This window comes from Ambystoma mexicanum, chromosome 7p, assembly GCF_040938575.1.
Source record: "Ambystoma mexicanum isolate Mex_15411 chromosome 7p, UKY_AmexF1_1, whole genome shotgun sequence".
Lineage (NCBI taxonomy): Eukaryota > Metazoa > Chordata > Amphibia > Caudata > Ambystomatidae > Ambystoma > Ambystoma mexicanum.
The window spans coordinates 325,057,115-325,080,515 of NC_090939.1; the positions used below are offsets into that span (position 1 = coordinate 325,057,115).

The 23,401-nt window shown below is 43.9% G+C and overlaps 1 protein-coding gene across 2 annotated transcripts in view; it reads right to left on the reverse strand.

Annotated features, from left to right (window-relative positions):
- The window catches only part of JAM2 (junctional adhesion molecule 2), a 653,454-nt gene that overhangs the window by 426,268 nt on the left and 203,785 nt on the right, over positions 1–23,401 (reverse strand). For both annotated transcript variants that reach the window (XM_069636390.1, XM_069636389.1), the window contains exon 2: positions 13,993–14,058. In XM_069636390.1, coding sequence (XP_069492491.1) covers positions 13,993–14,058 — 66 coding nt within the window. The remainder of the gene's footprint in view (positions 1–13,992; positions 14,059–23,401) is intronic.

Here is a 23,401-nt window from a genome sequence, read left to right on the forward strand (position 1 = left end):
AGATGTTGCACATATATACAAATTAGTGGAAATAAATATTCAGTGCAATTCAACATTGTTGGGTTGTGTTTAATGTAAAGTGGATGTGTGAATATGGGTCTGGTGTGACAACAGCAAGCATGCGCCACCCCTTTTTGTTATTGGATGCCAAAGAAATACAGCATGGAACATGGAATGTGGACTGAGGTAGAATTGGTATTGGAGAGACATGAGGATTCGAGAGGGATTGCTAAGGAAAAGGGAGTTGGAGGACAGGATGAGCTGCTGTGCTGAGGATAACTGAAATAAAGAAGAAAACAGTAAATTATCGAGTGCCAGCGTGATCTATCATACCCTCAAAAGTGAGCACAACAAATATCACATGAATTTTAATTATTTATTTATTTAAAGTGTTATACAGCTGTACCAAGGACAACTTTTCAACACAGTGCAACAACATTAAAACACATCTACATCCCGCCGCCCTTCCCACAATTCCCCAAGATCAGGACACAATCCTTTGTGCCTGTCACTTCTCTCAAATAAAAGAAAATTAGACGCATGGCAATTCCACCCTTTGAGGCACAACACAAGAGTTACCACCTCGTCCCTCCCTCGAGCCCCTGTAACCATCACCACAGAAACATATCACTGATCTCTCCTTAGCAAGTCAGTTAATTGGCGATAATCCCCACAACCGCTATGAACTCATGCACCGCCCACTTTATGCACACCAAAAGTTTTCAGGGTCGATGCTATCTTTCTCCATAAGATGGTGAAGAATATAATGCAAGACTCGTCATTGCCATTCATCAGAAGGGACCATAGCTCTTCCTCCACCGAAGTGTTACTAATTCCGGCAGCCTTCAAGGCAGTCGATCTCAGTTCCTATCAGGGCGTTACACTTCATCAATAAGTGTCTAATCGTTTGCAGGTAAGGATCTCCACACAAATGGCAAAATCATTAGTTTTGCGGGATGTTCGTCAAAGCTCCAATGATTTCAAAGGTTTTAACCTCATTTATTTTTAACCTCAAGTAATCCCAGATCAGAGAGTTTCCCACAAACTGCTGTAGATAGCCAGGTGGGCACTCTCTGTACATAATGTATTTGAGGAACTGCAAGCAGTAATTCTTTGTCTGGAGTTCCTTGGTTTGCAGCTCACAGTAAATTGCGACAACCTTCTTTCTCATCTCAGATTTATAACTTCGAAATTGAAGCTTCAAAGTTTACACTGAAACCATAGAATGCCTAGAAGAGGCAGAGATGACATTAGCCAAATTGCTCTGGGGCGTGTAAGTGCCCTTGGTCCATGCAGCTTAAAAAATGAGATGGTTTAAACTTCCAATTGGAGCATTGGCCAGTTTCCAGTGGGTGTTAAGGTTACAGAGAGGGGCTCTCGCCACACATGGAATCATACCCATTTCTAAGTAAATCATTTCAGCCGGTGTATGCTTCAGGAGTCAAAACAACTTCTTCAGCAGTGCACCCTCCAGTTTAGACAGTTTGGTGATGTTAGTGGTAGCCCAACTTTTCACTCCGTACATAAAGATAGGCAGGAGTTTGGCCAAATACAATTGCGCCAGAATTCCTACAGAGTAACCCTTGCCATTGCAAGCCAGTTCTTCAAGCGCCGGATAACCTGGGCACCTTTCAATTTAAGATGCCCTATGTGACAGGAGCTGGATAAATAGAATGCCAAGATATTTGTATTCATGAACCACTTCCAGCAGTCTCGCATCTAGACTCCAACCGGTGCGTTTGGTTTTACAATGACGGGGGCTGAAGACCATAACCTTGGTCTTATTGATATTAATAACCAAGGAGTTGGCATACGAAAAGGTCTTCAGGCAATTTAAGGAGGCTTGCAGGCAACCAGATTAAGTTCCATCAATACTTTATTGTCTGCGTACTCCATCCACAGCAGTGGCGAGGAACCCAGCTTTGGTGCAATCGAGGTAGGATTGCTCAATGCCGTTCCAGTGTCAGCTAGATACAGGTTAAAAAGGAGGGGCACCAAAGTTGCTTCCGTGCTTTAATCTCTGGTAAGTAGGGATCAAATTGTCGTACTCCCAGTTTGATCCAGCCGAATCTTGACATGGGTGCCCTCATGAAGAGGATAATCATTGAGAGCAAGCCGGCCGGTATGTTCCAGTCTGATAGTTTTTTCCAAAGCCGACCCCTGTTCACCGAGTCAAAGACTGCACTATAATCGATGTATGCCACATAGACTGACCTTCCCCGAATGCCCCATGCCTGTTGGATGACTATTGTCAGTGCAAGGCAGTTTGTTGTAGTGCTTAATCCCCTCTGAAATCCTGTTTGGTTTAAGAGGATGAGATTAGCACCTTCTGCCCAGTTCCATAGCTCAATTGACAATAAGCGAGAGAAGATGAGGCGAATCACATGAATTAACATAAATGCATGCAATAATTGCCAATGCAAAAATCAAAATTCAACTATTTGTTTGACATCAAATTATTATGAATGCCATACAGAGGTCCATAGACAACTTGACATGTTTCAATATCCTCTTTTGACATGGGATTTTCTTCAAGGCCAACATGGATTGGTGATGTAAATTGCATACTTCTTTCATAAAGTGAAATTGATAAGTTGTTGAAAATGTCTTTATTAGGATATTGTTGATACACAAAGATATCTTCAAGGTAAGAGAAAAATAAGATATTTTTGCTATATGTCTGAGTGTGGATCTCTTCATCACACACTAATTAAGATTTATAATTTAAACAAGTAGGGAGTTACATTGTTCCTACTCACCTCAATTATTTGCGGTAATTTATAAGATTCTAATTAAATGAATTCTGTTTTCCCATTTTTCCATTCCATTCACTTCATGAGAATGTGCGGACATAATGGGGATGAAAAACCAAAAAATTACATTTATTATATTCCTTCTCTGTATATTCGGGATTTCTGCTGGCAGAAAACCCGACCAGTCTTTGATCTCATTTAAAAATAACTTCTCCAAATCAGAATGTCTCTTGCGGCTGCTGAGATCATTTCTGTTCTTTATTAGAAAGCAGATATGTGAGAAGGGTTGTTCTGCAACTTTTTTGATAGTAAAGCTTTAAATGAGTCATTGGGCCTCATTACGAGTTTGGGGGCAGCCATGCCCTTGAGAAGGGCATGGCTGCCTCCAAACTCGGGTCCGGGTCCGTGGTCCCTGAATGGGGAAATACCGGCCCATTCCAACCTTGGAGGACCCGTATTGCCCCATTCAGAGAACACATTCCCATTCCCATTCCAGCCCCCATAGGGTTCAATGGGAAAGGGGAGGGAGCTAACAACGGGCCCGTTGATAACGGGCCCGTTGTTAGCTCCCTGGTCCCCTCGTGGGACCCGCAAAGGACGTCTGGTCTGACCAGACATCCAGAGCGGGTCCCGCAAGGGAACCTCGTAATAAGGCGGAATGGGTTTAACGGCACCGGCTGTCATGATGCCTGCTCCCGGGGAGCTGGTTCAAGCCCTGCATCCCCGAAAGCGGACATCCAGTCCCCAAGGAAGGACCCAGCAACCCCATATAGGGGCCCTTTGACAGTGTCCTGGCGCCTATGGTGCCAGGCTCATAAAAGACATCAGTCCTGGCGCCATAGGCGCCAGGCTCATTATGGAAGTGCTTGGGTGCACTTACCTGATGCAGACCATGCTGCAGGATCCCGGCCTCCTTGAGGCCTGAAAGGAACTACTTTACCTGTGGGACTAATTTACCATCCGGGCGTGGTCGGGGAAGGATACATACCTGATTGGAGGAAGGATACATACCTGGAACCTCTTCGAAGGCTATTTAAACCCCACCCGAACAGCCACACGTGCTTCGCGTTGTTCTGCATCTAGCAGCTGGACGCTCACCGTGTCTGCTCCTGCATCCTGACTTCTGCCACGCCTGCCAGCATCCTGGATCACCTGCAAAGGAAGAGAAGAAGAGAACAGAAGAAGGAAAAGTCCTTACCTGCTAAAGCCGCATCACGGAGACATCTCGCCGACAATCCTGAAAAGGAAGACTTTTATTTAAAAGCTCATCGCGTCGATCGCTGCAGCGCCGCATTCCACTCACCTTTACAGGGCGCCTCCATGTTCAGCAGCGATCATCCGGATTCGCAGTCACGCCCCAGCGCCTAGGGAGAAAAAGACCAGAACAAAAGGTGAGAGAGAGAAGGGAATAAGGAAAGCTAGTTCTCCATGTTAAGACTTACCTGTTGATTCATTCCCTCTTCATTTCGGGTCCGCGCCGCATCCTGGCATTTCCAGACCCCGGCCCCTAAGGGGAAAAAGAGACATCAGCGTTAATGAGCGAATGAAAAGACATTACCAAAAAACGCTCATTAAAGACTTACCTGATTTCTACAAGGATTTCACCTCTCATCTCGGGTCGGTGCCTGTTCCCTGGCATTCCGTACCCCAGCCCCTATGGGGAAAAAGACACTAGCATTAGTACATTAATGCATGGACACAAGGGGAACCTCTTATCAAAAAACTTACCTGGAAGCCAAGCAAGTTTGGTTCTCACCAATCCGAAAATCCAGTGAAGTAACTGGATACCAACGCGCCCCTGCATCAGAAGCAGGATGGAGAGCTCGTCCTACCAGACCCTAAGGTGAGACGCTACGAGGAATCACAGAAGGATTACCCCGCAGACAGTTAATCCCCTATTTTCGCCTACAGAAGGATACTTCTGCGAGCCAGACAAGCCAGATTTGGGGGCCCGGTCGAGTCCGTCTTCCGAACCCTGCGCATCACCTTTGAAGAGGTCACAGCAGCGCGAACCAGGCCAGCGCCTCCATGGGAGTCAGGTGAGCGTTACACCGGCACCTTTACCGGTGCCGTTAAACCCATTCCGCCTGCCTCGTAATGAGGCCCATTGTGTTTCAAGAATGTGTGTCACTCAGTATAAAAAATAAAAGAGAGACATTAAAGGCGTGACAGAACCATCTTTCCATACCTGATCTAGTCACCAGATTGCCTTGTCTATCCATTTAGGGAAAGTGAAAGGTTTGGAATAGCCTAACATTAGAGGAGATGATGATCTATCTGTTCACCCAAAAAAACCAAAAAAAATCAGCAGGATCCCAAAACCCTAGAAATATTGGTAAATAATTCATATAACTACTCCTCTGAAGCATGGAGTGACCTAAGGAGACTACAAATCAGAATACATTAAATTCACTTAAAGCAATGGTGGCATAATGTACAACAAAGGCCTGACCTCTAGTGACACAAACCTGAAGAGTAGTTGTGACTGGTGGAGTATGAGCAGGTAGACTAGTGCTGAAAGGGGAAACCGGTTCATGTTTTCATACCTTTGGAGTAGTGGTAAAGGACTTGCAGGAATAGCGGGAGACAATGAAAGGTGTTCTCCTGGATTCAACAGGATCTACTGTCTACGGCCCATGAATGAAGGCATGGAGCTCCCGAGGAGAGGCCTTCTGGGGAGCAGCAAACCACCAGTCATGAGACAGAGTTTCAGGTTGAGAAGGTGAATTAAGGGTTTAATCTTCTCTAAGGTAGGCTTAGTGGATGCAAAAGAGAAATTAGACAATTGATGGATGTAACCCCAAACAAAGTCACATGCAAAACAAAATATAAAGGTGAACCCACAAGTATGTTTAGCTCATGTGCCCCCAGAAGGTAGGAAACCCAGGAGAGTGTCTCATCCACAGAAGTTCTCATCATTCGACAGATACTGATTAAGGAGCACATGGAAATGCCACAGAACAAGGTGGACGCAACAGAATTCTAACTGACATTAGAGGTTTGGTCATAAATGTTAACTAACATTAAGCAACTTGATATGATATGATATGGCATTTATAACGCGCCTATACAGAAGTGTTTCAAGGCGTGACGAGGCAAGGGTGGCGTGGGGTGAAATAGCCCTGAAACGCCATAACTGAAGGCCGGAGGCAGTGGGGGGACATGCCCCTCAGTAAAAGGCCGGCTTTAAGTTGACCTGGAAATAAGACCCTGTGAGGTCAAAACGGAAAGGAGCAAAATTTGGCATCCAAACATGGAGGTGCACAAAAATGTTCATGGCCTCACAGAAGGGAAGACATGAGGTACATTTGCAAAACATTTCAAATAGCTAACGTACTGTTGTCAGATACTGCGGCATCCAGCGTGTGAATAAAAATGATGACCAGATTGTGTGCAAGCCTGCACAGCAGAATGGAGCTTTTCACTAGGACCGAAATCATTGCCTTCAAAGTCCGTTTTTCCCTTTATACTAAAGAGATGCTCGTCCAAATGTGTGCAAAAATGCAATAAAGGAATTGCAAGTTTGTTCATCATGAGCCCATCACGAAAAGACAAAATAATTTACCGAACCTATATGGAGATTTTGAACTGCAACAGAATGAAAGTTTTCATGGCTGGAACTTTCTTCAGTAACATTGCAATTGTGCATTTAAACATCAACAATTGGAGCTTCCACATGTACAGCTACAGTCTTGAAATATACATTATGTTGCCCTCCCGTAATCACTGTTTGCAGGAAATTACTTTTGCAAGGGTTTACCTGTTCAGACTGTGTGCATTTGCTAAGGTTGGATTAAATGTAAATTGCTTTTCAGCAGTGTTAGGCAGAATCCTGTGCAGTTCCCCTAGGGAGCACTACAGAAGATTAAGACTGCAGGTATATGCAAAGAAATCCCCTTTGGTATCAGTCTGTACCACAAATATTTAGTTGGTAGCTGTGGCTAAGCAGTCAGACTTATCTCAAGTGGGAGATGAGCAGTATTCAGGGTTTACACATTAGGACTACAATACCATGGACCAAGGAAACACTGACCAAAGCTTTTTTTATCAAAAAGAATATATATTTATTTTACACAATCTGATGTTCACACACAAATCACTATTATTAAAGCAAGTTAAATCAGTCAAGAAAAGTATACACAACTCCCTATTTAAATTGTAGACAAGTTTGAGCAAGAGTGAAAACTGAGCAAAATGACACAGTGAAAACCAAGCAGAAATGGCACTCTAACAATTTCTCAAAAGGGTGGGAAAGAACGAATTATACAGGTTTAGACCCCTTAACACACCAGCAACACTTCCCAAGTAGATTGTGAACAAGTTAGGCAAGGCAGTACTTTAGCATATGCAATACTGAGATGAAAACCGAGCAAAATGGCACTTCACAAGTTTAAAAAGAGGGAAGGAAAAGGTGGTTATAAGAGTTAGGTGCACCAACACATTTCTAGGTGAGACTCAATCTAGAGAGGGCAGTTGTAACAGATTTAGCCAGAGTCAATAGGCCTGTGCCAGTGTCAATGGTACAAGGCAATGTGCCCAGGATCAAAATGTTCTAGTAGCTGCAGTCAAGTCTTTGACGATTCGAAAAGGTGGTTGCAGAGAGTGAAAGACAATGTTGGATGATAGGGGCGGCCAGCCCAGTAGGTAAGTAAAGGATTAAAAACACCTTTAGCGAAACCCAACGAAAAGGGAGGCCTGGCGGAACAATGTACCTTTAAAGTAGAAGAGGCTCCTGCGGTGGTGGTAGTTCCTGGCAGTTACTGCAGTTTGGGAGATCCAGCAGAGGAAGAGAGGCTCTCGTCATGGAGGAAGGTTCGAGTTACTGCACTGCCCAGGGATGAAACCAGCCGCTGTGCTTCTCTCCTCTTCGGTTTCTTAGTTCCAGTGGCGACGTCTTGTCCTCCAGTCCTCAGGACCCTGCTTTTATGCAGCAAGACCCCCATTCATACAGCCTAGCTGCAACTCACACAGTGGGGTGGCTCTCCTGGCGGCAGATCCCCCAGCCTATCAGGGCAGAGTACGACTTGGGTTGCATAGGCAACCCTGTCCAGGGTGCCTATTCCCCCTCCCACACATCCTGTCTACCCCAGACTCAGTGGCGCCGAGAGGAGGGCTTCTGTGCAGAAGCCCACCAAAAGGACGAACAAAGGATCCCCGACCTGGGTTAGGATTATAGAGAAAGACACGAGAAAGAAATATTATCAAAGTTCTGGCAATAAAAACCTACCGGAGTAAAGTTCATATCAAAATAAACCGGCGGTATGTTAGAGGCTATCAGTAAAAGTGGTAGCCTTGAACAATGGGAAAATCCCATAGGGAAATATTTGCGGTCGAATATTTATTGTAGTAACCACTGCCACCAGCCAGAAACTTTTGAGAAAGGGATTGTACGGTACCCCCTCGAAAATGAACATTAGGGAAAAACTATTAACCCTTCCCCGTACTTCCATAGTCTGATGGGTTGTACTGGTTTAGTTCATACGAATTGACTTGTAAAGTCAATGGGGACTTTACATGCCCTGGGAGACAGTAGTCAGTCCCAGGGTATGGAGTCTAAGTTTGGGGGTCCCTCGACACCCCTGTGGTACGGCACCGTGGCTGCTGTGTACCACACATGGTAAAAAGATAATTCCTATGAGGGTGAGAAAACCCCATAGACCAGAAGCACACGAGATAGCCTAAAACACATACTAGCAATCTGTCTAAGAGTGCGAAAAAAGGGTCTCACTCTTAGCAGGAGAAAAAAATAAACCCTTCAAATCCAGCAAAGCTGCTGGGGGACTCTATAGGTAAGGCAACTTAGCCTTAGAAGAGAATTCTCCCTAACAAGCAGTTCTTAAGTTTTGTTTCTCCCAAGTGTGAAACTAACCTGTCCAAGCCCGCTGTCAGGTGGATGAAATGAGGAAGGCTCCTGCTCTCCAGATTTTATGACCAGAAACTACTTAAGGCCACAATAAAACTTAGCATAGCTGGCAACTAGCTCTTTGAAGCTCTTGGAATGTGATCTAATCTCAAACACAGTACCCTCTAGATGTCACAGCCACACATGGCAAAGGAGGGAGCTGATTTCCCATTGTGTAAATTCAGAGAAATACGTTTCATCATTTAATATCCAGAATATTCATCCCAAAATATTCATGTTAGGATTTCTGCAAAACTGTCAGAAACCTGCATCTGATGAGCCCAAAACGATTTTGGTGACACCAACATACAAAAATTATAAGAAAGAATTGACTGTGACCTCTGCATAAATGTGACAACCATAACAATTTTTAAAAATGTGTAACAGGCGATAAATATTCCGCCCACCGAATGCCAGATTTTTCGGTAATATACTTTGGGCGTAAATGAGAAAATACTGTAGCTTTGCACCAATAGGTTCCACAGTCATCAAATAAGGTTGATGCAATTCACTGAAAAATATAGTATCTAAAAATGCTGCCATATGTGGCATAACATGATGAGAAAGGGCATTTTTGGTAATGTGAGATTTCCATGTGCAAAAACCAGATCCAACCCTGTGTACCCTCGTTAGATGATTGATGGGCTTCCCAGAACACTCCCATTTTCTGTGGACCTATCCGCCAGCAGATGGGAGGGACCCCTTGACCATTGCTGTATCAATTTTGTGAAAAAGATGACAAATCCCTGATGTCATTTGCCTTATAAATAGGTCACTCTGCCTCAAATGAGGACTCTCCCCACCAAATCTTGAGGTGAGTAGCTGCCAAAATCTGGAACCAGCCTTGCAGAATTGGGCCTACTATTGGAGTGAAGCCAGGAGCTGAAGTAGCTGATTTGGATGACAGAGATAGAGGTCTGAACTGACCCCTTCATTGTCCCTGTGGTGAAGCCCTGGCACCACCTTGATGACCATAAACCCTTTTCTATTGTAAGTATAGACATCCCCAGCAATTGATTAAATTAGCCCTACAATCCTCAGCATTGCCATAAAGATTTCCCCATGGTAAAACCCCTATCTTTTTTGTGTTTGTGTAATTAATTCATTTTCCCATTGAAAGATATTTCACTTGTCCGTGCATTGTGGTAATTGTTCCCAGTAAAATCCTTTGTGTTTGTGTATTCAGTCATTTACCATTGAAAAATATTTCACTTGTCTGCACATTATAGTAATTGTTTCCATTGAAAATCCGTTATTTGCTTTTGCATTGGTGTCATTTCGTAATGAAAGAATCCCAGTTGTTGGTGTAGATCTCTAGTATATTTTATCTTGATGAATCAATTAATTCCCACATTATTTCACAGGATTGGAATAGTTGGCATTCAAAACTATTCCTTCCCAGTGTCTTGTGAGCCATTATAAGTATAATAAAGTATTCACCAAATAATTAAAGTTACTGCGAGATAAAAACGAACGTGTCTGTGCATTTAAATGGAGTTTTACAAATGGAAGTTCTATTTGCATTTGTCAAACCCAAACCAATTTTGGTATTGTGAGTAATCCCTTTTCCCAAACTCTACCTTTTATGTGCCTTGGTCATTGTAACTGAAAACCGTTTTTCCTATGTGCCTTCCTCATTGTTTAAAACTTGCCTGTCATTTACAGCATCAGCAAAAACGAGTGTGATTTCCATTTTTGTTTCTCTAAAAATATCACTTAACCTTTGAAAAATCGTTTTTCCTAGTTTATCTCCCCTTCCCCTACCATATCTGAGTGTAGATTTCGAATTGCATTCCTTCCCATTTCATTGCCTAGAGCTGGCCTGTCCTTCACAGCCTTAGGAAAAAACAAGTGTCATTTGCATTTTCGTTTTCCTGGAAATGTCGTTTAACCTGTTTAAAACCGATGTTCCTAGTCGATCCCTCTTCCCCTATTGTACTCTGATAATGGATTTACAATTGCATTCCCTTTTTATTTATTTCATATGTTGCATGTACTAAAATCCAAGTTTTCTATGGTGTGCTAACTAGTCTGTTCTGACATCCTAGTTGTGTGAAGTCTAAGCTGCACGTAGACCCTTTGTGAGCTATTCCATAGCAGTTGTCCAAATAAAGTGAAAACCCATTTTACCTGGTGTAGAAAACGAATTGTCCCATTTATTGCTGGCCTCATAGTGTTTCTGAAAACTACATTCAAAATCCAGGTTTAACCTGGTGTTACATGTGTGAGCTGTCTTGATGTGGTAATTCATCAAGAATACTCTGAAGTCTGTACTACCACACCTTGGTGGTTCTTGTAACTGTTCATTCAATTTTTCCATTAGACACAAATTAATAAATATTTATTCATAACACACCGGCCTGGTTCCTGGTCTACTGTGACTCGGGGTGCGTTTGGAGGTTGGGTGCGAGACGGTTTGAGGCCTCCGTAAAACAAAGAATTGAGATTGTAAAGATAAAAAGAGTTTTTATCGTGTGCCACACTCCTTGCAGAGGAAAGAGAACCCTGACTGGTTGGGCTGCAGAATGTTTCTTGATGAGGGAAACAGAGGGAGGACAAAGACAAACGATCTTACTAGGCCTAGTGACATTGAGATCGCGCAAGTGCAAGGGAGAGCTGAGGGGGAAATGCTGGGGGGAGGGGAGGAAGGGCAGGTACCAGACATTGGATCAAAACAACAAGTAGTGTGGCCAGCAGGTGGCAAGTGCGAGTGTTCAAAGTGCAGACAACAGGTGTCTAATAAGTGCAGGTAAGGGAATTGTAGGGTTGCAGATACAGACCTCAAGTGCATGGGTGCCAGGATACAGTGCAGGTGTGCAACTGGACGGGAAGGAACCTGGGCCAGAGTCCAGAGGGTAACCAGGTGACCAGTGCATTATCAGACAGGAGATCAGCAGGGGAGGAAGGGAGGAGGCAGAAGCAAAGAGGAAGGTCTTGAGGTGCTTCCGGAACCGGAGATGGTTCTGCTCAAGTTTCAGAGAGGCAGGGAGGCTGTTCCAGAGGGCAAGGCCAGCCGAATAAAGGGATCTGCCACCAAGTTGTTGCTTGGAGAAGTGACTGACCCTCAAGGAGTTAGAGGTGTATAGCTTGAGAACGAAGCTGTTTCTGAAGAGAGAGTTGAAGGTGTTTCGGTCCCAGGCCCCAGAAGCCTTGTGGGCAATGCAGAGGGTCTTGAACTTGATCCTTGCAGCCAATGAAGAGATTTCAGGGCTGGAGAGATATGATCCCTGGGCTTGAGGCCCAGGACAACTCGTGCAGTCCTGTTCTTGATGAGTTGTAAAGGATAGAGAGATAGAGAGTAGAGGCAGGCAGATTTAAAAAGAGACTGTTGCAGTAGTCCACCCTTAAGAGAACCAGAGCTCTGGGGGAAGGTGAGGAAAGGAAGAATACCTCTGAGGAGGTGCAGCTGGTAGTTTGACTTCTTAGAGACGCCAGAGATGTGAGGAGAGAAGGAAAGTGTGGCGTCGAAGATGACCCAGAGGATCTTAGAATCACAGGTGGAAGGAAGAGGGCCAAGAATGGCCGGCCAGAGAGTGACAGGAAAGGAAGGTGCAGGTGTGCCGATAAGGAAGATCTTAGTTTTACTGGCATTAAGGCACAGATCATTGGCGGCACACCACTCCTGTATTATAGACAGACAATCAGGGAAGAGAGAGGAAGAAGAGGTGACAGAGGGGAGCCTGAAAGCGAGCTGAGTGTCATCCGCATAGCACTGAAAGCTGGAGCAGAAAGCAGCAATAAAAAGGGCGGGAGGTGCCAGGTATTGGTTGAACAGCCAGGAAGAAAGGTTAGACCCCTGGGGAACACCACAGATAGAGAGTGAGATTGCGGAGAGGAAGGACCCAAGTTGGACCTGGCATGGTTGGTCCAAGACAGTTGAGAAGGATGGCGTGGTTGACTGTGTCAAAAGCAGAAGAGAAATCAAGTAAGATGAGGACAGAGGCACATTTAAAGCTATGTAGGGAAACATGGGTCAAAGGAATGGCAGACTTAGAGATGTGGATCAGATGCACTCTACCGTTATGAGATTCCATGACTGTGCAATCATTTCATTAAAAATGAAGGGGGGACCTTGAGAACAGAGAGGAGGCAGCAAGTATTACAGTGATTCATGTTCCTAAACGAGAAAGGAAAGGGCAGTAGACCTAGAGTGCCCAGTGAAGCTAATGTTCAAGAATCAATTATCAGGAGAATAGTCATCCTCACTGACTGAATTTAGTAGACAACTCACCACCCAATTGTCGTCATGAGCATTCACCCAATGAGAGAGGCTTTCTTAATGTATTTGTCAATTGAAATATTATGACAAAAAGCTGAAAGCATCCCTGCTCCCAGCTTGGACATTCCAATGGCTGATGGTGTTAGAGGGCCTACTTGATCTAATCTCAAATTCCATGCATAGACTATAAAGAATTCTTACAACCAGCCAAAATATGCTTATACAATGTTATCTTATTTATAACATACAACCAAAAAAGAGACGTGGGGAATTTTAATGACAATGGGATTCCTCCTCAACGAGACGGTATGGACATTCAATTACTATAGAACCCCATTGTCTCTGTGTTGTCCCTTCTTACCATGGACGTCACGCTTCTAGTTCATACAACAAATAACGAACTGAAAAACATTACAACGTCAGCAATCTAATACATTACATTTTATCGAACAATATACACAATTAAGATATAAACACATAAAATCTCATCAATACTATACAAATCTCAAACAAAGTGATACGTGCAGTGCACATTTGCTACAAACAGGGTTACATAACATCAGCAAAACAGATCACATTCCTATTGACTAACTACTGTTAGTAGTGTGTGTTCTACATAAACTCCGTTGGATAGCGGATAGGGTACCAATTATAATAATGGTTACTCTACCCTCTCGAATGTAGGGACATGTATGCGAATCCTTTCACGCAAAGAAAGGTTCTAAATTAACTAAATATCTTAGTACAACAACACTGTTAATTAATACAGTATTACTTGAAACCTAACATGTTTCGTTCTTCAATTTTTTACACACAATCCACAAGAAGTTTTTCAGGGGACCAAGGATTGTGAATACTACTACACACTATCTAGAGGTTTAACAGAAGTTAGAACCTCGATTCAAGCGTTCTTAATAAACATTCAACTGTTGGGTGTGGGTGTCTTCTAAGTAGACCCAGATCTTTTGCTCTTAAACCGACATTGTGCCGAGATGAAGCATTATGTTCATGACAGACGGCTCTCGACCCCTCTGCTCAGTATGCGGCAATAGCGTCAGACATCAATGCACTGATTCGGTTTAGACAAGTTGCGTGCAACTGAAAAAATTATAACATACCATCATATTCTGTTGCTTCCACGTTGGCATTGTCAGTTCTGAGAGATAATACAAGGGCAAAATTACCTGTGCAGAGAAAGAAAAAAAAGAATAATCCATTATTTTAATTGTAGTAATATTTCTTGTATGTTTTAACTAGTCATCTGTCAAATTAAATACTTTGGTTCAAATCCTAGGGTAGCTATGCTATGATTTGAATCAATGTGTTTATACCTTGACTGGCACTTACCAACTTCATAGTATTTGCCACAGAAATCACAGACTAACAACATAAAATATGTACAATGTATAGATATACTGATATTTACAATGAATGCAATGATTTTCAATTGTACAATGCATGAGTGCAATTGTAACCCTAGCTCAGAGGGAGGCAGTATAGCCTGGGGTTACCATCTCTCTATCTCTCTTTCCTCTCTCTTACACACACACACACACATGCGCGCGCGTGCACACACAAACACACACACACAAACACGCACAAACACACACACACACACACACACAAACACACACACACACACTTTCTCTTGTTAAGATGTACATTTTATTTTGAAATTAAATATAATTATGTTGTGAGCTACTACTGCTTTATGTGGTTGAAACTGCTAGAAGTGAGGCATCAGAGTGTGCCTCTAGTTGATCAAGAGAATGTGGAAGCCATCCAGGGCTGCTTCCTTGGGTCCCACGTCTGGGGCTTTAACAGCCTAAATTACCAGTGGCTGTGGAGCAGGAAGTATATGTAGTGTCCTATGATGCTCAAACAATTGGTGGTCAGAAAGAGAGAAAAGCCCATAAAGGACCATCACAGTGTGCTTCCACTAGGGCCCGCACAGCCATTTCCAGTCTCTGGAAAGCAGTGCAAAGCTATCCAAACTTCGCCTCACCCCAGAGAAGTATGCGAGACCATGCAGTCATTGAAACAGTCACGTTATGGGGCGGTACTGGGTGGAGTTCAGTTGGACCTGCCTGGTGCCAGGGATGGGCATCTGGCGAAGGAACTGCAGATGAATATCTAGCAGGAGGGTGGGAACGCATGTTGGAGCGGTGACACAAGCCCACGTGGACCCAAGGCCCTGGCAGGCCTTGAGCACAATGTTCCGCAGCAGCTGCTGTTGGACTGTATGCTGCAGCCTGTTAAGCAAGAGCAGAGGAAGCCTGGGCACTGGCAATAGTTCAAACAAAACAGGTTCTATGTGAAAATGTCCCAAGGAAAATGTAGTTATGTGAAAATGGAGTCAGAAAAAAGTATTTTTCAAAAAACCTAGTTATTCAATAGAATCAATGCAAAGTGTGAAAATGTTGCCATTATTAAGGTTGCCCAAAAAGCTATTTTTGAGGCTACTCAATACAAAATCTATGGAAAATGAACAGTGAACCTAACTCAGACCTAATCACGAGCTCATCACAAATGACATAGCCCTTGCTCTAATCCAAACACTTACTCCAACTGCAATCTAACACTTAACCTAATGCTTACTTTGCTCTTATCACCAGGTTTATCCTAACCCCTATCCTAATCCAACATCACCAGCCCCCCCCCAACTTCCATATCCCTTATTTTACACCTACTCAAACCATTACTATATTAGGCTTAGTCTTGCAATAATTCATACCTCCTTCTTGAGTGAGCGATCCTCCAAGATCTTTGCAGGGTCGGAAACAGTTGACCCCATCCCTGTCTTCTCTGGGGTCCCTCAGGGGTCATGTCTCTTATTTATATATATATTTATTTATTTATTTATTTATTTATTTATTTATTTATTATTAACATTTATAAAGGGTGCATCAGCCCAGGGGCATTGTGGCACTGTTACAGACATCATAATCACATGAGATACAGAGGAGAAGTGCCCACACTGTATAATATGTATACCAAACCACTCTTTGATCATCTTGACAGCCTTGAAATCCCCCATACTAATTTCTGAGATGACATGCAAATACTAATAAAACTCACTGGAAACCGCATATAGACTCCGCCACTATCAACCAAATCAATCGCATCATTCAGGCTTGGATAGCCACCCACCACCTATGCCTGAATGATGATAAAACAGAGCTCCTCATCATAGGCTCTCTGCACCCACTCAAACACCTAGAACTAGCCTTTGCCTTCTTCTCCATAGATGGGAACATCACCCCTGCAGCTAGCTCTGTAAAAAACCCTGGGAGTCCACCTCGACACTGAACTCACCATGCACAAACATGCCAAAGCCGTTGCTTCCTCCACAGTCTACTCCACTAAACTCATCAACCACTCCAGAAAATTCCTGTCCCCTGACAGCTGCCTTACACTGGCGACGGCCATCATCGGCAGTTACCTCAATTACTGCAACGCCATCATTGCAGAAACCTCTATTAAAAATCGAACTAAATTACAACTGATCCAAAACAACGCCGTTTGGGCAGTTTGGGACTTGAAAAGATCTGACAATATCTCTCTAGTGAGACACAAAGCTCACTGGTTGCCTTTCAAGGCACGCATTGCGATTGAAATCCTTTCAATCACTCACAGCTGCATTCACAACCCAGCACCCACCTACCTCAACGAGCGCATCTGCAAAAAACCCAAACTACGCAGCCTGCAATCTTCCACGTCCACCTCCTTTGCGACACCATGATTCACCAGACAAAGAGCAGGAGGAGCAGGCTTCACCGTCTTAGCTCCTACTCTCTGGAATGCTCTCCCGACTTGGAACCAAGACAAGCCCTCCTACCCGATCTTCTGTAAAAAACTTAAAACTGTTTTATTCAACAAATACGCTTAACTGTTTTTCTACCACCCATACTGTATTATCTGTTCTGCAACCTACTGCAAACTAGCGCTGTGATACTTCTAAGTTTTGGCGCTATCAACAAATAAAATGAAAAACTAAATAAATACCCATGCGCTTTCCCTGACACTTAATCTACCCTAATGATTAACCAAACCCCAAAATCACCAGCCCTGTAGACCCCACCCCTTACCCTACGTCTAGCAAAAATTTTTACTCTAACCTCTAACCTAACATTAATCCTTATCCTAACCCTAAACCAGGCAGTCACAAGCTCACAAAACCCTCCATAACAGTACCAATTACCCTAGAGGCTACTTGTCAGCTACATTTCTTTACTACTTTTTGCTTGACAACTTTTACACAGCAGTTGTATTTTCACCACATCTTTTACACTTTTGGCTGGCAACATTTTCACTGGATACCACAAAACACCATCAAGGGGTGAACCGAGATCATTAGCGGCCACACACAGCAGAGCGGGGCTTAAGTAGGGAGCTCAGCATGCACAAATGCTGGACTGGTCTGAGGTAGACATGTTATGGGGCGAGGGTGGACTTTCAGGAATGTAATGCTTAATTAAATAATTGATTTGTGGTTTAAGTGTACAATTTGTATTGGAAATATGGCACTACTCTACAAAGAGATGTAAAAGCAGCATTTCATCCCCCTGCCCTGCTCCATAGGCTCTCCCCAAGCCCCATGTGGGAGGTCCACAGTTGAATATCAGCAATGTACCAAAGTTAGTGAACCTGTAAGGCTGGTAAGGTAGTTGAACTACTTAACGCACGTGCAGCACAAACATGCGTATATAACATGTGTAAATAATGTGCAAGAAATGAGTCAGTCCTATGGGGTACCATGCAGTAAAGCTTGCCATATAATTAAGGGTCTTTTACCTCCAGTTGAAGAATAAGAAATATATCCCTGGCTGGGGATTAAAGTAAATATACCTTGTGTGGAATGTGGTGGATTGGGGGCAGCGCTAGCTAACTAGAGGGTAGCAAGGGCAGAGGGTGTTATATAACATATTAACTGTTTGCTTCCCTACAGGCTGAATCATCCGGAGAAGAGAAAATACAAAATAATCAACATGAAATGATGGTGACTCTAACCCTCACAACTGCCTAAGTTATAACAAAATAAATCTAATAGTTTTTTAAATACATGTTTATTACAAAACATCATATGGTAAAAAAAGATATTATACAGAGTGTAAAACCACACACAGCGCACTACAAGATACCATACATAATACAATTCATACAAAACGTATATTTCCAATATTCCATACACCCCACACTAGGACAATAGCGCAATGGTCCAATTTCTGTGGTTATATTATCAGCCCAACATGTTTCTGTCCCTACTCAACAAATACTTGGCCATTCATCAGGGGCTATAAAACCTGAAAGTTCAGAGATTTTTGATGAGTGGGTAGATAGGTTTCCACAGTGTAGCAACCATACCATACAATGGTTACAGCTAAAAACAGTAAAAGATAAAAGAAGAAAGAGTCACCAAACTCAAACCACCATATTAATTGAATGAACACAGAGAGCACCACAAATGGAAAATAATCTGGTAAGTGCATGTTGTACACAGCCACATACTGATATAAGTTAAAAAATGGCCTGCTCTTTATGCATGATATCATCTCATTAGTTAAATGTAGGCATCAACTTGCCACCACCAAACAATGCAACGACAAAGAACGACATCCCCCATGTCAACGTAAGACAACACTAGCTCTTGGGTAAATTCCACTGCAGACACCAAAGCCTTGGCTATTAGTGTGAAAAACCGTACATACCTGGTGGTTCCAGTTGCGTGGAAGTTTACACTCACTTCACACATGGTCCAACAATCCCTTGAGTACCTATATAGCCAAACCAGGCAAATAAAGACCGCCTTTATTAGCGTTTACCCTGACATTTCAAGTCAAATTAAAATGTGCTTCCATGTACAAAGCATGCATAGTCTGTGCCAAATACCCTAAATGGAAGTCCAGTGAGTCAAACAGCCACAGAGCATTTCCGAATGAGTAATGGAAAATGGCACAACCTGATAAGATGTGGAACCATAGCTATTAATTCAAGACGCAGCCCAAGGACCAATACAGTAACATACTCCAGCTGTGATATATTAGGAATCCTAACACATGAAAGGCATTGAAACAGTACCACATCGCCATAAAAAGTGAGGGTAAAACAAAGACACATAACCCACATGGCGGCTCACAAACCTTATGGTAATGGATTGCTGCAAACCATGTCAACAAACACATAAACACTGACTCCCCTAATTATGACAAGCTTGATTCTCTCGAACCTTCACCGTGTGCTGATCTCCAGTCAAACTGATCGTAATGCCTGGTTATACTTTGGCATCGACCATTCATGGCAATCGATAACAAACTATAGTGTTACGAGCACAAAATAAAATGAAGCGCCGCCGGGCGCCATCTTGGAAGGTGTACCCTTATATCAAATCCAATACAGGAGACACATGCCAGTATACCATCACAACATACATCTACAACTGTGAAGATCTGAGTCCCAAACACCATGAAAGTGTGATACATCATTCAGCATTATCGTGCTGCTTAAGAGATTACATTTAATGTCACAATTATTCACATGAAATCAAAATGAAAAATATAAACAGTACTCTCAGTATAATGAAATGGTTACATCCAAGCAGTTCTCCTAACCGGTATGGCACAAAATATTTGTAAAAATGATTCTAGTGCCTAATTTTTCATGATACAGCAACTAATAAGTACTGTATTTGGACATGTGTTTCATATTGCAATTCTTAACACAGGAGACACAAACGCCACAGACCCTGGTGCTTGGTACTCCAGAAGTGGAAAACCCTCTGGAGTGGGCAGAATGCAACAGTACGCCCTGCAAAGGCCCCCACCTCTGGGAGGCATGCATATAGCTAATACGAAAAGTGTGCATAAGCCGAGGAGCATTGGATATGGGTAGCAGGTTCCCAGGTTCTATCTTCAGGCCCATACCCCTTCCAATCGATCAAATAGTAGCGGATGACTCTCGAGACACAGGTGTCCAGAATACCCTGCACCGCATACTCGACTTCCCGCACACCCTAACGGGGGAAGGCTTGGCAGGAAGTATGGTGCCAACCACATAGGCCTCAACAGGGAGACATGAAAAACAGGGTGGATACGCCATTTCGAGGGGATCACAAGAAGAACGGCCACTGGGTTGATACGTTTGCTAACCAGGTACGGACCGAAATACCATGGGAGTAATTTACGTTTCCCTGGGATACGCAGGTGTTTGGTGGACAACCAGACCCTTTTTCTGGCCTGATATTCAGGAGCCGGAGAAGAGCGTTTATCGGCCTGTTGCTTCGTATGCTCTTGGGCAGTTCGTAGATGTTGCAACACAGCTGTGGGAATGGAGGTAAGTGAACGGACCACAGCATTGCCGGCCAGGACATGCACCAGACTGGGTAAGACAAGAGACAGAATTCATGGATGGTGACCTTACAAGGCATAAAAGGGAGAACACTCCACTGAGGAATGTTGAAACTTGTTATATACGCAAACTCAGCTGCCCCCCACACTGAGTGCCAGTCGGAATGATACTGAAAACAAAGGCACCATAGATACTGTTCCACAGTGGCATTCGCCCTTTCAGTCTGGCCATTCATTTGTGGATGATATTATGAAGAGAAATGTCCATCGATGCCCAAAGACCCAGTCAGGGCCAACCAGAAGCAGGAAGTAAATTGCGATACCCGGTCATTAATGAGTATCAAAGGCAGACCAAAGAACCAAACAGTATTAGCGAAGAACAGTGGACAAGTTAGAGGTGGTGGGTATACAGCAACAAGGGATAAATTGTGCTGCCTTGGTAAAAGCGCCGACCACTACTAGAATAGTGGTCATACCTTGTACTGGTGGTATGTCAACCACAAAGTGCACAGAGATCATGAACCAGGGTTGTGCGGAATCGGCATGGTTTGCAATAAACCCATCGGTTTACCCGGGATTACCTTGCACTGTGTACACACAGACCATTTTGAAACATAGTCCGCAACATCCCTGCATCATGCTCTGAAAAACTTGTGTACGAGCGCGATAGAAATAAAATATCAATAGTAAAATCCTTTTTCGTATGAGGCTACCACCAACATCTGCACAGAAGTTCAAGGGTTTTTCGTTGAACCGGATGGGCAGCGAGTCGAGTGTCATGAAACCACTCGAGTGCAAAGTGTCGGATCTGGGCATAAGCCCTGTACATAGGGCAAGCCATTGCTCAGTTGCGCTTTCAGGGAAGTGATATTGGAGGGATAATCTATCACCCAACATCAGATCTTGTTCAGCAAAGGGGAAGAGGCCGTACACACACAGAGCACGGAAAACTTAGGTAGAAGCAGAGTGATGGGATGGATGACGTCAAAATCCCCTCCTATCCTGGATAATGCATCAGTTTTTCCATGAATAGGACCTGGACGATAGGTAACAATAAAGTTAAACATGGCAAAAAACAGATGCTGACGGATTTGGCAGGCATTGGTGCATTTAGCATGTGACAAGGCCTGAAGGTTATGGTGATCGGAATACACTGTTACCGGATGCCTGGTGCCCAGAAGCTTATGTCTCCATTCCTTGAACGCAGCTCTGATAGCGAGAAGTTCCCTCTCCACGATTGTGTAATTCCTTTCACACATAGACAAAGTCCTCGAGTAATAGGCCACCGGATGTAGACGTTGCGTGGTTGGGCACTTGTATGAAGGAATGGGCCGAATGGCTACGTTGAAGCATCGTCCTCCACCATGTACGGCAAAGAAGAGTCTGGATGTTGCAGCACCAGGCTGATGTAAAGGCATCTTTTAAGGACTGGAAAGCTGTCTATGCCTCTGTGTTCCAGACAAACGGGACAGAAGGGCTGGTAAGACGAGTGAGCGGTACCACAATCATAGAAAATGAGGCAATGAACCATCTATAAAAGTTTGAAAACCCCAAAAACTACTGCAATGCCTTTGGAGTAATAGGCACCGACCAGTGAAGCACTGCTCAGACCTTGGAATCCCTCATTTGGACTCCATGTGAGGACAATACAAATCCCAGAAATTCCACTGAGGAAGCATGAAAAACACACTATTCCAATTTAGCGTATAGTGTGTTCTCCCTCAGCCTTTCCATTACTGTATGTACGTCTTGGATGTGTTTTTTAAGAGACTCTGAGAAGATTAGGATGTTGTCCAAGTAAACCAGGACAAAGCAGTCTAGGACATCCCGAAAGACGTCATTGACGAAGTGCTGGAATGTAGCGGGAGCATTACAAAGCCCGAAAAGCATCATGAGATATTCAAAAAGATCGTACTTGGTCTTGAAGGTGGTCTTCCACTCGTCACCATGCCTCATTCGGACCAGGTTGTACGCCCCCTGGAGATCAAGCTTAATGAACACATTCGATGAGCTCAATTGATCAAGGAGTTCGGAAATTAGAGGCAGCGGTACTGATTTTCTACTGTGATTGCGTTCAACGCTCTGAAATCCACACAGGGGTGCAGCTTCCCATTTTTTTAATGGGAGAAGCAGCTGGGGACTGGGATGAACATTTGTGACCCAGAAGTAGTGCCTTTTCGATGTATTCCTTGAGGAATTCTTCCTCCTTATGTGTGAGGGTGTAGATGCCGCCATGAGGGATCGAGGCCCCGGGTATTAGATCAATTGGACAATCGTAATCCCAGTGTGGTGGCAGTCGTTCAGGCAAACCTTTGTCGAAGACATCAGCAAAGTCTTGATATTCCCTCGGTAAGACAGTCGTGGGACCTTGATTGGTAGCACAGACTGTGGACATACCGGACAACAGTGCTAGGTACAGGGAGGAGGGGGTTTCAACCTTTGATGTTAAGCATTGTTCTTGACAGTGCGAAGAGGAAAAGCGCACAGTCTGATTCACCCAATCGATGGCTGGATTATGTTTGTAGCCAGGGGAGGGCCAAACTGGGGGCAGCTAACAGGTCAAAAACCACCCATTCGGAGTGCCCCTCTTGGGTGCTCATCAAGACGGGTTCTGTCTGTTCCATCACTTGTCCAGACACTAGACACGAACCAACCACTGCATGCATTGTTTCTGGGACCTGTTTAGTGCAAGTGGGAACCCCTGTTTTCTTTGCCAGCTGGTAGTCCATATAGTTGCCTGAAGGTCCAGAGTCGATTATCGCAGGAAGGGTGAATGCTAAGGAGTCAAGGAACGAAAAGGACATGGGCAGGTCCATATGCATTGATGACGGAGCATTCTCAGAGCCAGTGGAAAACGGACTCGTCCCATTGGCCCTGTCTAGGGACGAGTCTTGGCATTTCCCAAATGCTTAACAGGCCTTTTTGTCAGACACAAATAAAATGACCTGTCTGTGCACAATAAAGGCAGAGGTTGTTGGGCATTCGCCTCACCCTTTCCTCCTTAGTGAAAAGGCCTCGTGTAGCTCCGATCTGCATTGGTTGCATGTCCCCAAGCGGGACCGCAGAAGCACTTTCGGCTTTGCCGGTTTGCATTTCGGGGGTCCTGCGCTGGCCTCGTCTTTGTATAACACGAGCATCGACCTGTAAAACTAGATTCAAGAGCTCTGGGAAACCAGACGGTATA